Genomic DNA, 21427 nt, shown 5'->3' on the forward strand with positions numbered 1-21427 from the left:
CCCCAGCAAAAGGTCCCCATGGTCCTGGGACAGGGTCCCCAACACCTCCAGCTGGGGGTCCCCAGTGTCCCCACAGACGTGACACAGGGCGCCCATGCTGGCTCCCCACACAGCTGGCACAGTGTCCCCACGGCCCCACTGCAGAGCGTCCACCTTGGCCCCCCCGCACCCCCAGGGCTCAGAGGCTCAGGACCCTCCAACGTCGCCCCAACCGGCGCCAGTCTGTGGGGGTGAGCTGTAGGGGACGCGGCCTCTTTAAGAGCAGCGGGACGAGGCGCGACGCCTTTATGCGCGGCGGGCGGGGCGCGGGCCCTTTAAGGCGGCGGCGGCCGCTCTTCGGCTGCGTGCAAAAAATCGCAGCGCCTCCCGCGCCTTGTGCGTCCGCCAGAAAAAGGAGTCCCTGCGCCCCGCCTCTTCCCGCCCCCGTCGCGGGGCGGGCGGCGGAGGAATCTGTGGCGGGGGGGCGGAGGGCGGTGCTTCGACCCCCGGGATCACCTTGGCGGAGCGGCGGGGCGGCACGCAGAGCGGCGGCGGCTCTCGGAGAGGACGCGTGTGAGGCGAGGTCGGGCGGCGGCAGGTAACGGCGGCCTGAGGGCCAGCGGGCGGCGGCGAGGGAGCATCGGTACCCGCCGCCATCGGCTCCTTCCCGCCGCCGGGCCGGGGTCTCCCTCAGTCGGCGTTGAGGGGCCGCGGGGCGGGGGGGGGGGCGCCGGGCACGTGGCGCAGCCGCGTCCCGCCCAGCCTCGGGCTCGGGAGTGCCGGCCCTGCCGCTCTGCCGGGGGGGAGCCCCGGGCCGGGGGCCGCGGTGGGTCGGTCCCTGAGGCGTGGTGCCGGGGGGCGGTGCGGGGCCTGGGCTGCACCGTCCCGCCCGTGTTCCTGATGGTCGGGCCGGGCCTGAGCCTACTGGGAGGCTGAGTCAGATGGGGACAGAGCGGAGCGCTTCGCCGCCCCCCCACCCCCCTACCCGAGGGCCGTTGGCTTCCATCAGCGTACGGCTCGCTAACACCAGCAGTGATGCTGCAGCCTCTGTCCTCCCCGCCCCCCCCGCCCGGAGGAGAAGGCCCCTTCTGAATTTATCTTCTTCCGTAATTATGCCTGCTTAAACACGTCCAGTTGATTTGGACAGACCCTTGAACTGTGAAAACGTCCGAAACGTGTTTAAACCCTCTTTGCAGGGCTAGCTGGGCATGAATGGTGCTTTTGTGGGTGGACAATGGCAACCTCCCGACTGTCTCCTCAGAGTAATAAAAGTAAACTGCAGTCTCTAAAAACCTGCTTTGGTCTGATAAGGCCACTGGTTATTGGTGAGGCCCAGGTTAACAGGAGTCGGTGCTCTGCAGAGGTTAGTGCAATTTTAATGTCTTTGCTTTCCAGTTAAGTCCTGTTCCTGCGAAGGGCTGCTGCTAACTGTGACTTGCCTTGGTCTAAAGGTTGGATGACAAAGAGTTTTTTTGTTACCCTGATACCTCCAGGGAAACTCGAGGGCTTGTGCAACCCAGGAGTGCTTAATTAAAAAAGAAAATTAACTCCTAAGCACATAATTTTATGCCTGACATCCCATTCATAAAGCAGAACTTAGGCTAATTTGAAGGAGTTAAAAGTTTGGTGGCCTGACGGGTCATGCTGATGGCAGCTCATTTCCCAACCATCACCAGGTTAACGAAGGCCTTTTCTTCCGAGGCAGGAAGCTCTCCTGTGAGCCACGTGTTCGGGGATTCTTGCCTTTGAAACCCTTCAGAGAAACTTCACTCTCACTGAACAACAAGCTTGTGGAGGCTGCGGTGCTGCCTCGGAGCCTGTTGCTCTAGCAGAGCAGTCTGCTTCTTTCTTTACTACCTATCTCTTTATCTGCCCAAAGCCATAAATTTTGCCAAAACCTTAATTTATATTGGTTAGCTGGACTGGTCCAACACTGTCTTTAATTAGTTTTCTAGACCCCAAGCTGATAGTTTAACTTGATAGAAACAAAACATTTCCTAGGCTGGCTGGACCATGTGCTGGGCCTTGTATCTGCGGGCCGGCCGTTCTCCCTGGGGAAGATGGTGCCGAGGCTGCCGCAGCGCGTGGTGGTGGGTGGCACGTAGGGAATGGGCCTGCAGTACCTTGCTGCTGCCGCCCGGCACTGGGCGCGCACCAAACCTGCATCCTGAAGCTGGGGGTGTAGGAGAGGGATCTGTCCTTCCACCTAGCTATATTTAAATGTAAAAAAACCTCCCTGAACTTTCTTTTATAATGCAAAAAAGACTTTTCCAATTGCCTTGAAGGCAACTAGGTAGTCTGCTCGTGTGGGGCCAGGCTGAAAGGCTCCTTGTCCTCTGTCACACCAGCATGCTGCAAGGTGAAGTTGGTAGGTGTGCCTGCACTACAAATACCCTCGAGATAAGTCTTTCTTCTCACCAGTTATGTGATGCTTGTCACCTCGACTCAATTTTTTTTAAGTCTCCTGTATGCCTGTGCCCTCCAGGAAGGGCAGGCTTGGCTATGGCGAGGCTAATCCATCTGCATGCAGGGAAAGGGCTGATGTGGCCCAGTGCTGTGCGGGCTGGCCTGACCTTTCTGTCCCACATAACTCATTTGCCAAAAAGCTGGAGAGGCATCTCTGTTGCAGAGCTGTGGGTCAATCCTGTGGAGCTGTGGCTTGCTGTCGGGGACAGCATAGGCCAGCTGGGAGCAGGTGGTGGCTTCTGGGTCCCGTCCAGCATTGCAGAAAAGAGATGGCATTTTGGGGTGGCCATCTTGTACTTACATAACGGCACAACGCCACCTCTTGCAACAGCTGCCCAGGGGAGAGCAGGTTGTCCTCCCTCTCGGGAGAGGAACTGACAGGCTGTGTTAAAAGCCTGCTTTGCTGCAGAGCTGTGTGTCTTTTTTTTTTTTTTGTTGAGTGCCTTTAGCTTCTGGAATGAACAAAGCTGATGTTTTGCTTAGGCTTTTTTTGGGAATCTGAAGGCCTGCCCGGTTTCATAACCCTGCACTTCTCCAATGTAAGTTCTAACTCAAACCATTTCTGCCTCTGGCCAGGGACACTGGGCGTGAGCAGCCTTATTCTCCCATCTTCAGAGAGGTGGTGGAAGTGAGGCAGACTGATAAAACCTGAATCATCGCTTGCCACGAGCCTCCCTGCAGCTTGCCTGCAACTTTTACAGGCAGTAAAACATTGTTCAGGGTGGCAGTGGTTAATGCCAGCCCTGCCTGGGGACAGTCTCTGTGAGGCCTGCTGCTGCAGTTGCTGCTTCCCTTTGTCACTGATAACAGCAAAGGCTTGGCCCAGGGTAGGGATTGCTGCTGCCGCCTCTCACAGCACCTTCGGATTTGGATCTGCCCTTGGGGAGGGAGTTTAGAGTTTCTCTCAGCCGACCTCAGAGTGAGCTGGCTGGGTTTAGTCACCTCACTAATGCAGAACTGGTAGTTGTGACCTCAGACGGCTCTTTCTAGAATATTCAAGAGCCAGGGAGATACCAAGCATCTTTGGGATGCCCTGCCTGAAGCACAGGCAGGCCAAGTAATAAATTTGGGCATTTAGTCATTATTCCTTGAGGAAGGAATTAAGATTATTCAGTGCTGGAAACACTGAGGCTTTCTAGGGTACCCCTCCCTTCCTTGCCCAGCTCAGACTGAGGGCTCTGTCTTTGGGTTTCCTTGAAGTTCTTGCTCCTCTGATTTTTTTTTTTTTTTTTTTAAAACCAAGTCTGGACTAGGGGGAAATGCCAGACATTCCTGTTACATTTATAAGACTGGTTCTTCCAGTGGGATTCAGTTGATGCTTTGTAAATACATGTAATGGGAGGCAGGATGAAGAATTAAAAAGCAAAGCTTGTTGGTAGTGGGCATGGTGCTGCGGGCAGATGGGTATTTGGGATACTTCTTGGCTGCTGCGTTTCTGCTTTCGCCCCTGGACAAGGTCATGGTGTCTTTGATTAATTTTTCTGAGCTCACTGAACTACTGGAAAATCTTGTGAAGGGGATTCTGACTGGAAACATAATTTTACTTTATTTATAAAGTCTTCAGGTGGGTGGGGGATTTCCATGAGATGGGGAGAGCTCACGTGCCTATTTTTAAAAACTTCCAAGTCATGCTGTGGATGTAGTTTCTGTCTTGGGATCCTGTTGTTTCATATTCCTCTTGTTCCCAGAAGCTGCGCAGACCTGCTCACCTGCTTTTGTGTAGAGGCGATTTCCCAGCAAAGGCTTATATTTTTTTGGCATCTAGAGAAGCCAGTGCTGCTTTGCAGGTGTTGGAGGATGCAGCAGCAAGTGTTAGAGGGCTAAAACATAATGTTTCAGGGCTGACCAGTATATTTTCCTATAATAATGGGACTTTGTCGGGCTTTTTATGTGGGCAGACTTTCTTGTACTGACTCTGGTGAGTCAGCAGCTTCTGGCAGGGCTGAGAGAAAGGAGACTTTGCCAGGGCAAATTATAGTTTTCACTGGCCTGACTCCTTTATGCGGCATGGGAGTGAGGCGATGGTGAGTCAGGGCCGCCTGCAGGAGGATCTGCACGATCCGCACGTACGTGGGGAAGGTCTGCAGAGCAGAAGTGCAGAGGGGAGGAGCGTCGGCTCGAACAGAGCCTCTGCGTGGCAGGCTGGCAGGGCATCTCCCTGCCTGTTCCTTAGAGGCATGGCTTCGTTCTGGTCAGCCCTGCTAGCTTTGGCAAAGCTTTTGGGTTTGTTAGTGCCTCTGTTTCAAAGCTGAATACACTGAGCTGGCTGGTGTGTGCAGCTAACACCATTTTGTGATTTATTGGATTGGGCTTTTTGTCTCCTTGGGGCAGGCAGAACAAAACCCCCCTGCTCTATCCCTGCTTTTGGCTGAGCAGCAGCCCATGTCTCTACAAGTGCTGTGCTAAAAGCATACCTTATAGGTGAAGGCAGCTTATGTTGAAAGAGCAGCCAGCTTTGAATATCGTCTGCATGCCCAGGGGATGAAGTTTGAAGTCAAAACTAGTGATCTGCCCATGCCAGTAGCCACTACTTTACATCACTCTTTTTGAACACCAGCAATCTAGCCTGGGCAGGTTGAAGAGGACAAACAGCTTTTAGCTGCCACTGCTACTTGAGGAAATGATTGTATTGCAGCCTGAGGTGTGCAGTTAGAAATGCCTGGGGGCACCAGCGCTGCTGGGAAATGAGTGTCCTCCCATTCCTGTGGACAGTTAAGCTTCAGTTGGGGTTCTTCTTGGGGCTGCAAGCTCTGCGCCTGCTGTTGTGCAGACGCTAGAGTCCTGCAGGGGCAAGCAGCTTGAATTCAGACAGGTTTTTTTATCCAAAATTTGGAAAAGAAAAAAACCAACAAAACAAAAAAAACAACCCAGTTTTAAATCTTGTGGTGGTTTTCTGTGGCCCTGGATGAGGGGGAATGCAGGGGATGGCCTTTTCAGTTGAAGAGGGACCTTGAGCATATTAAAGAAACCTTCAGTCTCTTACATGTTCTCTGCCAAGATGGTGTGTTTAAATCAGCTCAAGTCTACTTGCTTGTACAGGTTTGAAGGATGGGTTTTAAGCTTAGGCAGACTTTGCCATGATTAGGTGCTTCTCAGCAGAAGATTGCCTGTGTAAGAGCATATCTGCAGTCACACTAGCACCAAGCTGCCCTGGTCCCCAGTTGCAATGGGAAACAGTCGAGGCCTGTAGGAGAAATGACTCAAGAGCTGGGAGGGAGGAGGCAGAATCTCTGCCTGCACACTCAAGTGCTTGAATTTTGTTGCGTTGTGTAGCTCCAAGGGAAGACTGGCAATGAAGAGAAGCTATGAAGGGAACATCTGCATAGAAGGCAGGTGAGCTTTGGGTGGTGTACGTGGGGGATGACATGGAAATAGAAGTGTGTCTTGCCTGTATCTACGAGTCTCAAATAGGAACATAAAGATAGCTCAACCCAGTAGCAGCTTTCTTGTTACGTCCATATTCATCACGTGGGTGTGTAGGTGTCCGCACCTGATGAGCGAGTCTGGTGATTCCTAAACCTGGCACCGCTTTGTTCTCTTCTAGACACAGGATTCCAGCAACAATGTCGAAGCACCATGATGCAGGGACTGCTTTCATTCAGACCCAGCAGCTGCATGCTGCCATGGCGGACACCTTCCTGGAACACATGTGCCGCTTGGACATTGACTCAGAGCCAACCATTGCGAGAAACACCGGCATTGTCTGCACCATCGGTAGGTGATTCCTAGATCGAGAATGGCAGCTGTGATACCCCTGTGTTGGTGAAACTTAAGAAAATTGCGAGAAGGCTTCATCTTTCATCCCTTGCCAGGGATGAAATTGTGTGTTGAAAGAATATGATTTTCCTATGTCTGCCTAACCTGTGTTATTGCTAGGAGCAAATACAGTAGCCAGGGAAATCAGAAGTGTTTAGGTTCTGTGCTCCTCAAGGCACTTTAAAACAATCTTTGCTGCTGTAGAGATGGACTGCTTCAGCGCTTAGCAAGTCTGCATCCATTTCTCTTCCACATGAAGCAGCCTGGCTTGTGTGGGTTATCTCATTACTTTTACAAAGTTAATATTCAAAGTATTTCTTTCTCCTAGGCCCAGCCTCCCGCTCGGTGGAGAAGCTGAAGGAAATGATTAAATCTGGAATGAATGTTGCCCGGCTCAACTTCTCTCATGGCACCCACGAGGTAAGGGTGAGCTCTGAGCTGGGATGGGCCCAGCTGGGGCTGTGTGTTTGTGCCTGCTGACCCTGTCCCTCAGGAAAGAGGGAAATCCAGCTTTGTCCAGACCAGCCTTAGTGTGGGAAGGTGAAACTTAGCTCTGCTTTTGGGGAAAGCATGCTGGTTGTACATACCGAGCCTCTGTAATTGCTGGTAATATTTAAGTGTGCTTTCTGAGCTGTATTGAAAGCAGTTCGGGTTGGTTCCACACCCTTCTATACCGGGGAGCTAGGTACCTGAATATGACACTTGTGTGCCAACTGCTTGCCATGAAATCCTTCAGTTCTTCTTCCTGTCCTGTTAGCTGTACAGGGCAGCTGCATCTCAGTTAATAGCAGAAGCTGAGGACATTTGTCCCTCTTTTGTTGAGCACCACTGCACAAGTACACAACTATCAGTGGCTGGTCTTGCTTGATTTGTTGCTGAGGGTTTTGCAAGCAGGCGATCAATGAATAACCTTGTCTCAAAAGGATACTGTTAGTGATTGGAAGTAATTACTGTGCCTAGTTCAAAGAATTTAATTCCTGGATTTGCTCGGCTAACCGGCTGCCCTGGTTGTGTTCCTGGCAGTCATGAAGCTAGCACACCAGTACTTGGGAGGTGGTGTGGTGAGCTTATAAGAATAAGGTCAAAAGAAATCAACACTGTTTGTGGCAGATGAGCCCTTACTGATATAAATAGAAGAGGTCCTCAGTGGTACTGGAGGAGCCAAGGATCCCATTCCAGGTTGCCTGGAATGCCACTCTGAGCCTTGCCATAGAGTTTTTTCACCCTGGCGGCCCTCCAGCTTACGAAATGTCAGATGGTAGCCAGTAGCAGCTGTAGGTGTCTTTACTTACTGAACCATGGACCTCGCGGTGTGTAACAGCTTGGCCTCTCACCCTTGTGGCCTTTAAAGGCCACAGGGCACTGTCAAAATTGAAAGGTCTGATGCTTAACTGCAGACGGCCATCAGACCTTGACTAAATGCCGTGGGTAGTGTCAGTGCATGGGCTGCAGTTAGCAAAATCTGCCTAAAGAGAGGGTAGCGTAGAGTAACCCTGCCTCTCGGTAGTCAAATCCTGCAGCTGGTTGGCTTGTGGGCCAGGTGGGTGGTTCGTCAGAGAGTTCGTGGCCAGACTGAAACTGGGAATGTTCACACTGTTACTGCCCAGCGGAGCTGCTGCTGCGGTTTGTGTATTTGTTAGCTCAGGTCAAGGACAGGGACTGTGGCTTTCTGCTTTGTGTGAGGTCTAATTGCACATTTCATGCAGATGAAGTTAAATTACAGTGGAGTCTGGTCTTGCTGTCACCTCCTGTTGAGTTTGACTGTCAGCCATAGCCAGTCTTGAGTTCCCTCCTGGTTCTTCCAGAACACTTAAGTTTCCAGTGAAGCCCCAAAGAGTGTTTATCTGTTGAGTGCTTCTGTTTTTACATCCACCCCAAAGCATTCAGCAGGGCTTAAACTTCTAACAGATGTGCTTTGACACCTGGCTGCCACCCTTTAATATAGAAAAAACTTTGCTTTTATTTCCAGTTCTGCTTGCATTCCTGTTCTGCATAGGTAACTTCAGGAAGTCAGACTCTCTAGACAGAAGGCAGTTAGACCTCGCTGTCAAACTAAAAATGAGAAATCATGGTGACTGGGCCCAGAGAAATGTAATAGCATTGTTCGGGCAGATTTTCTATACTGTATCCTTCTAGGCTGTGGTTATTGGAAGAGTTGGGGCCTTCTCAGTCCCAACTTGCACTGTCAATCAATAAAAAAATATAATTTTTCCTTCTCTAAAGAGTTAGGGGTTGTGGTATATCTCTGGCTGAGAGCATGCAGACAAACTTTAGCACAGCTTTTTCCAGCCCTGGCTTCCTGGCACTGGATTATTATCCCCACCACGCTGAAGTCAGTGTGTGGGGCTCCAGCGGAGGGGGTGAGTGGCGTGGGAGGAGCTGACTGTTCCCAGGTGAGTCAGGTCAAAGGCTGTTGGCCTGTGGCACAGAGGGGAAGGGGTATTTCTTATCTACAAAACTGTCAAGTGTTACACAATTTGCAGTCAAGGTTATCTCTTACTGTTGTTTAAGCAAGTAAACTAAACTGATCTGCTGGTCATCTGAAGCGCATTTGTGGTAGTTGGGGTGGGAAACTGGCAGCACTAGTAAACTGCTTTTGCACATGTGAAAATTCAGAGGTTGGGTGCATGGTGCTGGAGTCTTGAACTTCTAGCTGTGATTTCTTTGGCTCTCAAAATAAAACATAAATACTTAAGTGGATAACGTCCTCTTTATCTTTAGGGGAAATGTAAGCCAAAGAGTTGTAAAAAAGCTTGTCCATCTGCTCGCCTGTGGGACTGATAAGAGGGGTCAGGCTGGAAGTCTGTAGGGGAGTTGGCAATGCAGAGAATGGCATCCTCCCTTCCATGCTCTGATGGGAGCAGAACAGCCAGGTGGGGCAGTTGCTTAGCTGTGCTGTCCTTCTGGCATTCAGGAATCTTCCCATGCACATAATTGCCCAGCTGCCAGTGTTTTGCCATGCTGAATAGGCAGGTGTTCAGCAAAGCTTTTGAAAACGTTCTTCCCAAAGGCCTGTTGGTTGGTGGGCCACCTTCGAATGGCAAGTGTATGTCCTGATGGAAAATCATTTCAGCCGAGTGCCTGGATGCTCTCCTTGAGTTGTCCTTCTAGGATTAGAACTGGGGGCACTGAAGGCAGAGCTAGATAACTGCCAGGCTGTTTCATGTGGGGAAGGCCTTTGTATCCTCTTTCTTGGTTTTTTGGGAGCTTAGTCTGAATAAAATTCTCAAGCTAGAACTGAAATTGAGCATAATGTGAGAGCAGAGCTGTCAGCTTGGGTAGTGTTTAGGGTGCGTAGTGATACTTTCCGTAAGTGGTGGAGTAAAAGTGACCTGAATGTTTCCATCTCTTTCCTTGCCAGTATCATGAGGGCACAATCAAGAATGTGCGAGAAGCTACAGAGAGCTTTGCCTCTGATCCAATTACCTACAGACCTGTGGCTATTGCACTGGATACTAAGGGACCTGAAATACGAACTGGACTCATTAAGGGAGTAAGTTTTTTTGTGTTGGTTTTTTTTTTCCCCCCACTGTGCAAGACTAGATAGTGTTTTATGCCTGTGGCCTTTTCCAAACAAAAATGTTTCTGGGGAATGAGGTAATGAACTACCTACCAGAAGTTTTGACAAACTGCTGCAGGCTGGAAGGTGGTTGTGTGCTGCTTTTTACTGATTTTGCTAAAATGCATGGCTGTTTTGACACAGAGTGGCACAGCAGAAGTGGAGCTGAAGAAGGGTGCATCACTCAAAGTGACCCTGGATAATGCCTTTATGGAGAACTGTGATGAGAATGTGCTGTGGGTGGACTACAAGAATCTCACAAAGGTTGTAGAAGTAGGCAGCAAAATCTATGTGGATGACGGTCTGATTTCCTTGCTGGTTAAGGAGAAAGGTTGGTAACCACCGTTCCAGCTATGCCTGCTTTTTTCCTCAGAGCATATTTGTGCTTTCCTTCCAGTAACTGGTTTAGCTTGCAATTGTATGTTAGAGTACATGGTTCTAGCAGCGAGATATTGCCTGTAATCCCAGAATGTGTAGTAAGATGGAGGTGAGGCTTTTGGGGTGCTCTGTTTGGTATTCAGGGCTCCTGTGTATAGAAGTACAACCTGGCAGCTTTTTTTTTTTTGGAGGGGGCTTTCCCAGCCTCCTGCACACAAGCAACAAATGGCATCTTTTCCAAGAACAGCACAGAAGCGGTTTTAAATCAGTCTGCTGTGCTCCCATAGGTAAATTGCAAGCTTGTGTGTTAGATAAATCCTCTGAAGAGACCGGTGATGTGCTGCTTATCATGTGCAGTTGCTGCTGGCACTGCTGTTCTCAGGCAGGGAGGTGGTGTGGGAGCTGGTGTTGGGGAGCTTCCCAATAAGCACTGACCGTGGGAATGCCTCTGTTTCAGGCACTGACTATGTCGTGACAGAGATTGAGAATGGTGGCATGCTTGGCAGCAAGAAGGGAGTGAACCTGCCTGGTGCTGCAGTTGACCTGCCTGCAGTCTCTGAAAAGGACATTCAGGACCTAAAATTTGGTGTGGAGCAGAATGTGGATATGGTGTTTGCTTCCTTCATCCGCAAAGCTGCTGATGTCCACGCTGTCAGGAAGGTGCTAGGGGAAAAGGGAAAGAACATAAAGATCATCAGCAAGATTGAGAACCATGAGGGTGTGCGCAGGTGAGCTTTTTGCAGGTGACATTTTAGGCTTGCCCCCCTGTGTCAATGAAAGAACAAGGCCTTTCACACTAGTCAAAACTCCTGCTCTCTGGCTTGCCAGCAGCAGCAAACTTACCAGTCCAAGTAACAAGGTGGCGGTGTGAGCCATTGGTTAATGCTGTGTGTGTGGGACTTGACGTGGCTACAGTATGAACAGAGTAACTGTCACGCACCCTGAGCTCATGGGGACAGTGTCACAATCTCCTTGCATCCTTGGAAAATCTGCAGTATTTTTTTGTAGTGTGTGAGAGCTCAAACTTGCTGTTCTGGATGCAAATTGGTCAGCTAATGTGTGGGAATTCCCAAGTCTGTTACAAACTATCAGACTAAAATATCTGGGAGCAATTCATGCTCCCCTCGATCTGTCTTTGTATAGCTTTAGAAAGCTTTATATAGCACTCTATATGTGCTATGACTTGGTCTTGTTTTTCTTCCTCTTACCTTGGCATTACAGGGTACCAAAATAGCACCTGGAAAGCTCATGCACTGACAGCATAGCTGCATATCATGCTCCAGAATGATGCTCCCTCTCAGAGCGGGGGGACAGAGCAAACAGGAAGGTGCTCTGCAGAACAAGTAGGGTAACAAACCTCTTCTCTTGCTGTCAGGTTCGATGAGATCATGGAGGCCAGTGATGGCATTATGGTGGCCCGTGGTGACCTGGGAATAGAGATCCCTGCTGAAAAAGTCTTCCTTGCCCAGAAGATGATGATTGGACGCTGCAACAGGGCTGGCAAACCAGTCATCTGTGCCACTCAGGTACTCAAAACAGTGTTAGCTTCAAACTGCTGGAGTCTGGCAGGGTGTGACTCAGTAGCTGTCACGGCTTGCTGGCGTTTGCTGGAGGGTGAGATTCCAAGAGCAAAGAGGTTTTTCTCATAGCTGCATAGCTTATCTTGAGGCACTTCTTTTTAATGTGTGTTTGGGATCTTCCCCAGTAAGGTTACAGGACCTCTTGTGTGGCTGCTGAAGGTTTTACCCCTCAAAAAAACTCATGCAGTACAAGCCTTTTGGGCTGACTAAAAATTCCAGAGAAAAACTGCACATGCTTTGCCTTGGCATCTTGCAGCAGCACATCTGTGTCTAACAGAGAAGACTTGCTAAGGTTCCCAGGTACCTTACATGGTGTGCCCATGCTGCAGCAGTCGGAAGGGACTGCATAGAAGATCCATCGCTTCATTATTCTGGGAGCTGTTAGTGAGTGAGGGAGGGCTGATGCTCAGCTTCACTGGTTCCAGTAGGGATCATGTGTGGACAGTCCTCAGGTGCTGGGAGGGCTGATTTTTTTTTTTTTTTTTTCCTGCCTGTGCTTGCTCTGTGTGCAGCCTGTGGAGGTGAAATCTGTCTCAAGACAGTAGAGTTAGACAAGGTCCTGGATTTACAGTGGCATGTGCTCCTTCCTCTTCCTGTATTGCTACAGAAATGCTGCTCCAGGTGGTGTTTCATGAGGAAATAAGTGCTGTTTGCCCAGTGGTGAGCTGCAGCTGGAAAAAAGTTGAGCACCTGAGGGGGATAGGAGAGCTGGCCAGGCTTTGGTGTGTGGAGTTACACTAGCTTCTGGGAGAAGGGGGTGGGAAGGGCTGACCTCATGGAAAGCTCTTCAGAGGTTTTCCTCTCTCTTCAGAGTGGGCGCTTAGGAGGTGGTGGTGGTAGCTGTTCTGAGTTTACTAGCCTGTACGTAATATAAGGAACTTGAAATCTTGTGTTGGATGAAGATGGCTTTAGTTGGTGCAGACCTTGCTGTATACCTATTTCTAGGCAGAAAAAACAAACTCCTAGATGCTAATTTGGGAACATGTGGCTGGATTTGAGCTTCTGTAAAGGTGTCTATTGTAATCCTTGGCTCTAGAGAGCTGAGAGTTCCTTGGACCAAGCCCTGTGCTGAAAAATTTAATTGAAACATTGGAGTATTGTCTGTAATGTTGCGTGGATTAAATCTCCCTGGAAAAGGAGTAAATCTAGAAAAGGTACAAAAATTAAATGGGTTGTTTTTCTTGCTGGTAGATACTTGAGTTCAAAGCTTGTTAGGGACCAGGCTGTCTCTGCCCTGGACCCACAGAAGTCTTCTCCCGGAGTCCTTAGGCTTCATCCTATCTTCTGCCCTGTCCGTGAAGTGTATTGAGGTGCACTCGTGAAAAAGCAGCTGCTTCCTTCTGCAGTGTCTTGATTTCTTTGGAATTTTTCTCTTCCAGATGCTGGAAAGCATGATCAAGAAGCCTCGCCCAACCCGTGCTGAGGGCAGCGATGTTGCTAATGCCGTCCTGGATGGAGCAGACTGCATCATGCTCTCTGGAGAGACCGCCAAGGGAGACTACCCGCTGGAGGCTGTGCGCATGCAGCATGCTGTGAGTACTGTCTTTGCTCTGGTGGGGAGCCTCTCCCACAGGTTGTCCTGCATCTTCTGTCTCAGCCAGGCACCTGAAGATACACATCTGTGTGGTGCTAGATGGCAGCACCTGTCATTACTTTGGACTGCTTTCTTTGTTCACACACCTGCTGTGGGTTTTTCTTGACCTAGCATGGTCCTACGGGTCTGAAACCTCACTTTGTGTGCTCCAAACTATTGTCAGGCAGAGCGGAAAACTACTCTGTAGTGCTCTGAAATCTAAAACTTCAGATTTCTCCAGCTAGTTTTGTGTGTGGTTTTTTTTTTTTTTTTAGGGGCAGGGTAAAGGGGTTTTTACTGTTACCTTGGTATGAGTTTCTTCAAATGCCTTATTCGTTGTGGCATGTTAAGTGCCTTAAACTTCTCCAAGGTCAAGGAGCTGCTTAAGCTGTTTATCTCTAGGTAATGAAAGGTATTGGCTGACTTCTCCATGAGGGGTGGGGGAGGTTTGCAAGTCTGATTTACAGCACTGTTGCATTCAGCACCTGGTGCGCTTGGTGTTGGGGGTGTTTGCTGCATGAGTACTGACAGCACCATATTTTTGCATGCCCAAACTGCCAGAAACCTCTGCTCTGCTTTGAGTTCACCCACCTCGCGTTTCAGCTGATAAAAAGCCTGATGTCAAGTATTTAAAAGTGTTGCTTTTCCCCAGTTACCAGTGCTGTGAATCACAGCAGTGATAACTCTCACCAGTTTTATTTGCAATTCAGGTTATATAGATTAATCAACTCAGCTAGTGTGTGTTTGCAGTGCATTATGTAAATATCTTTTACCTCTAACTTGTCAATATGGAGTGGTGTTTTTTGCCTGTGGGAAATGCAAAATGCCTTGATAAGTTACTGGGCAGTGACTACTGGTTTACAGGCTGAATGCTAACGGTGCACCTAAAAGGTTCTTCCTCAGTTTTCACTCCCTAAATCACAAGGGTTGACTTTCTACCAGGAGTTAGAAACTTGCTGCAGCAAACCTTACACCTGGGTTTCCATTCTGGCATTAATTTTTAGAATCAGGCAGGCTGTATGGTACCTGTATCCTGAGCTTAGGATCTGTTGCGCATGCTTCCTTCTCCCTGCAGACCCGAGGACAGTGGTGTCTGCTCTGCCAGGCCTGTGGAGAAATGCTGAAGGCTTTAACCCTCTGTGCAGAAGATCAAATACAGATTCACTTTATTTCGTGTAACGTGGTGCAGACAGCAAGGTGCTCACACTGTGATGGTGGGAGCATGTTCCCATACAGTTAGGATCTTTCTTCTAAGCTAATTCACTTGGCATTAGTTGAGAGGACCCCTGCCCAGCAATAGTGCCCTGAATAACCATGGTCTGAAAATCTGCAGCATGGCCAGAGCAGATTTTGATCTGAAGTGGTCAAGCAGTCATAGCAGGGAGAGATCACCTTATCCCTGGTAAAGAGCAGCTCCGGTATGCAGTGCCTGGCCTGAAACTGGTGTCAGTTTGGATTTATATATTTGTTAATCCAGTGCTGCTGTCAGAGTATTCCAGGGAAAGCTCCCTCTGTACTGAGGTGCTGGCAGCAAATGTGGGCTGTGATACTGAATCAGGGTCTGTGCTCTGTAGTATCCGTGCACCTCTCTAAAAGGCTTGACCTGCCTGTCCCTGGCCTGTAGTCATTTTGCTTTGTGATCCCCTTCCAGCTAGCCTTGTAGAAACGAGCTTGCTCTTCAGTGGATGGCATCTCTATGGCAAAAATGCCATCTGCTTTGAGTTTAGTAGCAAGCTTTCAAACATGGGGCAGGCTGTTTCCTGCCCGCTCCCTTCCAATTCCGGTCCATGGTCCGCAGTTGTTTTCAAATGCCACGCTGGCCCTGCTGTCTAATGGGGACAAGGCTTAAATGGCTTCTCTGTTTTCCTTTGTCCTGCCTCCACCGTGGTATCTCCACCTGTGTACCAACTGGAAACCCTTGAGCCATTTTTGTATGACTGAAGCCAGCTGTGCTGTGGAATTAAGAATTTCTGTGCCTTTCTGCAGCCACTGTCAAAGCAGACATGTGTACGCATACCCTGTAAGAACTGGGGAATGCAGGTTTCCCTCTAAACTCAGGTTCACTCTGGGTGTTATGCAGAGTGGCCTACCTTTGTAGCAGGAGCTGAAGAATAAACTGCCTGGCTCTTGTTCTTGGAGTAAGTTTCTGAGGCAAATACTTCCATTTTATCTAATGGCAAGTGTAAAGCCTGCAGCAACAAAACTGACTGCCTCAGGACTGGAGTTGGCACTGGACTGCTGTTCCTGTCTGTCACATATGTCCTGTTATTTTTAGACATAAGATACTTAACTACTTTGGCTTAAACTGATATCTCTGGAAGAGGGATAATTCCTAGCATCACATAAAATAATTCATTAACACTAGAGAAGCAAAATTCTTATTTGGAAGGGGTCTAACTACAGAGCTTTCCCTATTATGGCACTTCAGCCTCTGCTTAAATGTAAACTTGTCATGCTTTGTGTAGCAGCTGCTCACTTTTCTGAAGTAACTGGATGAAGTTGTCCTTGAAAAGATGATCAACCTTCGCATGCTTTTCCAGTCTCTGCAAGGCACCTTTATTGGGTTGTCAGGGGCTAGTACAACCTTCTGTTAATGAGAGCTGTCTTTTAAATGTGAGAGACTCCCAGCATACTGGGATGAATAGGTTACTGAACCTGTTGCAAGTGCTTGGCCTGAACAGAAGGCCTTTGGTTGTGCCTGTACCTCTTGTCTGGCACAGTACAGACACCCCAACATACAGGCTGTGACAACCCTATAAAAGGAAGTCCTCTTCCTATTGATCTCTATACCGAAAGGGAAGTTGGTGTAGCACCTTGAGGTGAAACTTCATTGGCTCTCAAGTTAAACTAAACCTAATGAAGCTGAAGGAGATGGTCTCCCAACTTCAGGGGTGATGTTGAAAGTGCATTGCTTGCATATTGGCTCCACAAAGAGAGTTCCAGCTGTGCTGTGTGGTGTTGGGACAGTATGAAGTGGGGTCATGGAGCTACAGAGATTTCCTCTTGAGGAACTGTAGGCAGGACCATCAGCAGGTTGGTAGATGCCATGAGAGTCTCTTGAGGAAGTAATAAACAGCTGCTGCACAGCGCAGTCTCACTCTGAGCTGGCTTGCTCTGGTCCTTGAAAAGCAATCTGTGTTTGCCTGTTCTGAAAGGATTCAAAAAGACAGCAAGAATGCCACCTTTGAAAGGCCTGCCCAGTGACCAGGGCCTACCAGTTAAACAGTGTGGTGGGCCAGCCAGCGCGGCTGTGGCGTGTTAGACTGGGTTGCATTCACCAAACTGACAACCTGAGAGCCAAAAAGTTTCACAGCTTGACCTTTAATATTCTCTTGCATGCATTACTATGACAATCAAGCAAATGAAAGTGATCTCATGTTACTCTGGTGTATCTTTCCTTCTTTTTCTTTCCTGTTTTCTCCTCCTTCCCTCTTACTCGGGCCTGCAGATAGCTCGTGAGGCTGAGGCCGCAATGTTTCATCGTCAGCTGTTTGAAGAAATTTTCCGCCTCAATGTTAACAACAGGGACCCTGCCGATGCCATGGCAGTAGGCGCAGTGGAGGCCTCTTTTAAGTGCTTAGCTCCAGCCCTGATAGTTCTGACCGAGTCTGGCAGGTAGGGCTCCGAGAGGGGGCTTGGTGCCAGTACGTTCCATGAGCAAAAGCATGCTCCCTTCTAACACTGCAAATATTAAGCAAGCAGCTCACTGCTTCGGTACCAGCCTTGCATAACTGCTGTGGTCTGAGTTGACTTCTGTGTGGCAGGGAGGGACTCCACGTAGGCAGGAGCAGAGCGAGAGTGCCTGGCAGTTGGCATGAATGTCACCTGAGTGTGGGCTTGGCAGGATGAGGTGACTCAGTAGGTGCCACCAATTTGGAAGAGAAACCTTGAAAACTGAACGGTTCCTCTGTAAGGGTGTGCTGCTCAGGTGGCTGAGCCTTGTGGCCGTCACCACAGCGTGCTGAACTAAATCTGGGCTTGCTAATTGGTAACTGTTAATGTCAAAAGCTGATGGTATTTGTGTGACGCCTTCCTGATAGAGCACCTCACCTTGCCCTGTGCTGCCCTGAGTGACTGACGTGAGTGTTGTCTTCCCGAACGCATGTTGCTCTTATAGATTGCCCGGGAGGCCGAAGCCGCCATCTTTCACAGGCAGTTGTTTGAGGAACTGCGTCGTCTGACTTCCCTGAACTGTGATCCCACGGAGGCTGCTGCTGTTGGCGCTGTGGAAGCGTCCTTCAAGTGCTGCAGTGGGGCCATTATTGTCCTCACCAAGTCTGGAAGGTAGGAGGTGACAGGTTCCCTCAGATCAAGCCCATTTTGTGACAGGGTGGGGGAAGGAGACTCAAAAAGATGGCTTTGAAAGACTAGAGCTGTCACAGTGAAGCCCTGGTTTTGGCAGCAACTGAGCCCCGGCCGCCTGCCTGCAGTGCTGGTTCCTCAGGAGATGGGCAGACATCTTGAACATCTGCACATATGTAACCTCCAAGTTCCTCAGCCGGCCTCTGCCAGTGTGGCATCAGCACCGAGCCCTGCCTCCCCTTGCTGTTGCAAATGGCATCTCTGCCAGCAGCGCTGGCTGGAAGAGTCAAGGGGAAATAAATGTTGCAGCTTTGATTCAAACTTCTTGGCAAGAAATCCTCCATTTAACAGTAAGACACAAGTTCAGTGGATGCAGAATCTGTGGGGGGTTTTTTTGGGTTTTTTTGTTTTTGGTTTTTTTTTTTAAATCAAGGTCTCGGATTTTGTAGTAGCATCCAAATTATTGGTCCCTTGCTGAACCTTTTGGGCATCAGTCCTGCTTGCCTAAGCCCAAGGGGCAAAGAGGGACTGCTTAGCCTATAATTGTTAGGCAGGGAAACTGAAAGTATTGGGAATTTTCTCTTACAGGCTTCGTTATGCCTGCCTGCACATAATCTTGCTGAACAGGCAGGCCTCTGGCAGGCACCCAGCAGCCAAGTGCTGCCTGCACTCAGGTGAGCTCAGTGCCTTGGCTGCAGTTGAGAGACAACAACGCAGATGCACTGGAACTATATAGTTTGGGATTCCTGTCCAGTGACAGTGACAACTGCTGAGTAGAGACTCACTCTTCCAGTTTTGGAAAGGGAGCTGAAGCCTTGCTGATCCGATTTTTCATCTAGAGGAGCTTGGGCTGCCCACTCAAAGCATGTCTGACCATAAGTCTCAGAATTCTTTCTGGAAGACAATCTGAATTTCTTACACTGGATTCAGACCAAAAACATAGCGCAGCATCAGAGATGTGATTATATGCACTGGGCATGGTCTCCCTGAAGATCTGGACCACCGGTGAATCCTTCACCTAAATTTACAGCTTAAAATGATTTGAAGCAGCCACTTTCTGCAGAGCTGAGGAGTGACTGCAAGCACTGAGTTTCTGGATACCCTCGTGCTTCTAATATTTCTTTGTAAAAGGTTCCAGTCTTACACTTGACCTTTTAAAAGAGATTTGAACTCTGATATTTGAATATTTTTAGCTGTGGATTCTGTTACAGCCTTTGAGTACCTGGATCTCCTAGAGCTACGAGGAGATTTCTTGGACAGTGTGGGAAGGATTGTCTGAGAGGTGGCACGTGTGTTTGGGTGCTTCAAGCAGACTGCTACTGCCTACCTTAAGCAGCAATCTTTGAATCTGAATATTGCAGAGTTTGGCGCCACGAAACAGGGCTGCAAAAGCTACTAGTGGAGGTACTGGCATGCTCATCAGAAAGATGGAGCTGTAAATGCCAGTGCCTTGCAGGTTTAACCTCCATTTATTTGCCAATGCCCTCTGCAAGCAGTGCCTGGGGAAAGGGAAGCTGTAGTCCCCACCCAGGGTGTGCTGCTTGCTATTTTAAGGAGACTCTGCCTGGCTTCCCATTTTGGCCTCTGTTGTGTTTGCTTCCTGTTGGGCGCAAGAGCGGAGCTCTATGGAGGAGCCGGCCTGTTTGCTGGCTTCAGCAGGTGAACGTGGCTGGGAGGCAAATGGCTTCCTCCTTGGCAAGCTTTGGGGAGTGCTGCTGGCATGGGCACTTCCCATCCCATAGACCGGGAGCTCCTCAAAACAGAGGGAACTTGCAGGGACCCCCACTGAGATGCCAAGGCCCAGAATAAATGGCACCTCGCCACCTTAACATAGCAACAGAGACAAATAAAGGCTTGTTTTTGCGACCAAAACACCCAGATGGCACTTTCTAAACTTGGAGGCAAGGTGAATTTCACCAGGGGCCAGACTGCTCTTGGTGGTGGTCTGTCCAGTTGCCTAATTGAGAATTCAGCAGAGCATCTGGTTCGTTGGTGAGCTTGGCTCTTGTAGCATCTCCTGTGGCCATCTTCTGTGTCCCTCCAGGGGTTTTGTGGAGCCCTCCAGGGTGACAGCCAAACCTTGCTGCTGCTTGTGCTCCCGTTGGCTGTACACAGGCTTCCTCAGGTGGCTGTGCCTGCAGCGTGGTGCTTCACCTCCTGGTGTGGTTTCCTTCTAGGTCAGCGCACCTGGTGTCCCGGTACCGCCCGAGGGCTCCCATCATCGCCGTGACCCGCAATGACCAGACGGCACGCCAGGCTCACCTCTACCGGGGCATCTTCCCAGTCCTGTGCAAAGAACCAGCTCATGACTCCTGGGCAGAGGATGTGGACTTGCGCGTGAACCTGGGCATGAACGTTGGTGAGTGACGCTGCTCTAGCCTCACGTGGGGAATGGGCTGGTGGGCTGTGGTGGTGCTGTTGGGGTTACTGGTGGGGACAGGTGACCAAGCGAGAGTAACTGGCTACCTGTGTGGTAACAGCATCCAGTTGGGAAATGGGGAAATGGTAGTTGCATAAGCACAAGTGCATCCGGTTGGGAAATGGGACAGTGCGTTTGTCACAGCTGCCTTAAAATAGGTTCCAGCAGAAAACCAGATTAACAGCCACCTCAAGTGCTTGAACTGTGGTGCTCCTTGCTCCTGTGAGAGAAGCAAAGCCCGGAGTAAGGAGACTCCTTTCTCCAGCTCCTCTGCAACTCCTGTGCTGTTGAATTTCACTCTCCGTACTGCAGAGGGGCCAGAGCAGAGGCAAAGGGTCCCCAATGGGTGGGCAGCAGGAGTACAGGATCCTAATACCGACCCAGAGCTGTGGCTGCTGTGGGACAGGCTGCCTGCCCCCCTCTGCACCTGAGTGGCTTGGGGAGGGGGTGACAGGCTTGCCATGTGGCAAGCTGGTGGCGGTGGGACCTGAGCTTCTGATGCCTCCCTCTCTTCTCTCCTAGGCAAAGCGCGTGGGTTCTTCAAGAGCGGTGACCTGGTCATCGTGCTGACGGGCTGGCGCCCTGGCTCTGGCTACACCAACACCATGCGTGTGGTGCCTGTTCCCTGAACGACTGGCTGCAACCAGCAACCACCTTCCTTCCCCCTTTCCCTCCGCTCCCCTCTCCCCTTGCATTAGGCCAGCCGTAGCTTGCGCTGTTCTTGTCCCTAGAGTGGATGTAGGTTGCTAAACACCACCCAGTGCAGTAGCAGCAGGGGGAAGAGACCTTAAATCACTAAAGAAAAAATATACTTGAAGTGTTTAGTTTTTTTAAAAACCTCTTCCCGTAGTGAAGTCCTGCCCTGACATATGTCCTGTGTGCTGCTGGGAGCCCTCTGAGCAGAGGGCCTGCCCTCAGCCTGTGCGCACCCTTCCCTTGCGGAAGGGGACAGGTGCCCTGTGGGCAGTGGTTCTGCTGTGACACTCCTCGAGCTGCTGCGCACCCCCCCTCCTATGCAGCCACCCGCTGTCCCAGCCACAGCCCTCCCTGCAGACCAAGTCCAAGGTGCATCCAGCAGGTGGTTCCCAGGGCGGGGGGCAGAAGAAGGTGTTGGCTCCCAGCACGCTCCACCTGTGTGCAAAGAGCTTCCCGTGCTCCCCTCGCAGCGCCCTCCCTGTTAGTCGTGTTTCTTCCCCGCCCTGAGCCTCCCCCCCGCACTCCGACGACCCCCGGGGCGGCAGAGCACCACTGTTCATCAATAAAGAGAAGCTGAAGCACCGACCGGCCTGCCCTGTGCCTCGGGCTGGGAGGGGGGAAGGGCGGCGGTCGGGGTCCTGCTCCTGCCTCAGCCTGCCGGGAGGGCACCTGCCGCCCGCCCTGCTGCGGTTGCTCCAGCTCGGGGCAGCCCCCGGCCG

The 21427-nt window shown here is 50.3% G+C and overlaps 1 protein-coding gene across 3 annotated transcripts; it reads left to right on the plus strand.

Moving 5' to 3' along the window:
• Positions 1-418: 418 nt before the first annotated feature.
• Positions 419-21293, plus strand: PKM (pyruvate kinase M1/2). 3 transcript variants are annotated; one of them, XM_055818885.1, is made up of 11 exons: positions 419-577; positions 5990-6159; positions 6530-6621; positions 9563-9694; positions 9905-10091; positions 10596-10866; positions 11514-11664; positions 13098-13250; positions 16740-16906; positions 19771-19952; positions 20535-21293. In XM_055818885.1, exons 2-11 carry the CDS (start codon positions 6009-6011, stop codon positions 20639-20641), a joined length of 1593 nt encoding a protein of 530 aa, XP_055674860.1. In that variant the 5' UTR covers positions 419-577; positions 5990-6008; the 3' UTR covers positions 20642-21293. The 3 variants fall into 3 exon arrangements, with proteins under 3 accessions (XP_055674860.1, XP_055674851.1, XP_005232632.1); XM_055818876.1 differs by lacking the exon at positions 16740-16906 and adding an exon at positions 17409-17575; XM_005232575.3 differs by lacking the exons at positions 419-577; positions 16740-16906 and adding exons at positions 5647-5778; positions 17409-17575.
• The last annotated feature ends 134 nt before the right edge of the window (positions 21294-21427 follow it).

Source organism: Falco peregrinus, chromosome 1 (assembly GCF_023634155.1).
Source record: "Falco peregrinus isolate bFalPer1 chromosome 1, bFalPer1.pri, whole genome shotgun sequence".
In the NCBI taxonomy this organism is placed as follows: Eukaryota; Metazoa; Chordata; class Aves; order Falconiformes; family Falconidae; genus Falco; species Falco peregrinus.

What these genes read in the sequence shown, in the direction of transcription:
- PKM (XM_005232575.3), top strand. Translation starts at nt 5,738, where the DNA reads ATGAAGAGAAGCTATGAAGGGAACATCTGCATAGAAGGCAG. An exon ending in TCTCTCATGGCACCCACGAG is followed by an intron (nt 6,622 to 9,562) that starts GTAAGGGTGAGC and finishes TTTCCTTGCCAG; the next exon opens with TATCATGAGGGCACAATCAA. An exon ending in CTGTGCGCATGCAGCATGCT is followed by an intron (nt 13,251 to 17,408) that starts GTGAGTACTGTC and finishes TTGCTCTTATAG; the next exon opens with ATTGCCCGGGAGGCCGAAGC.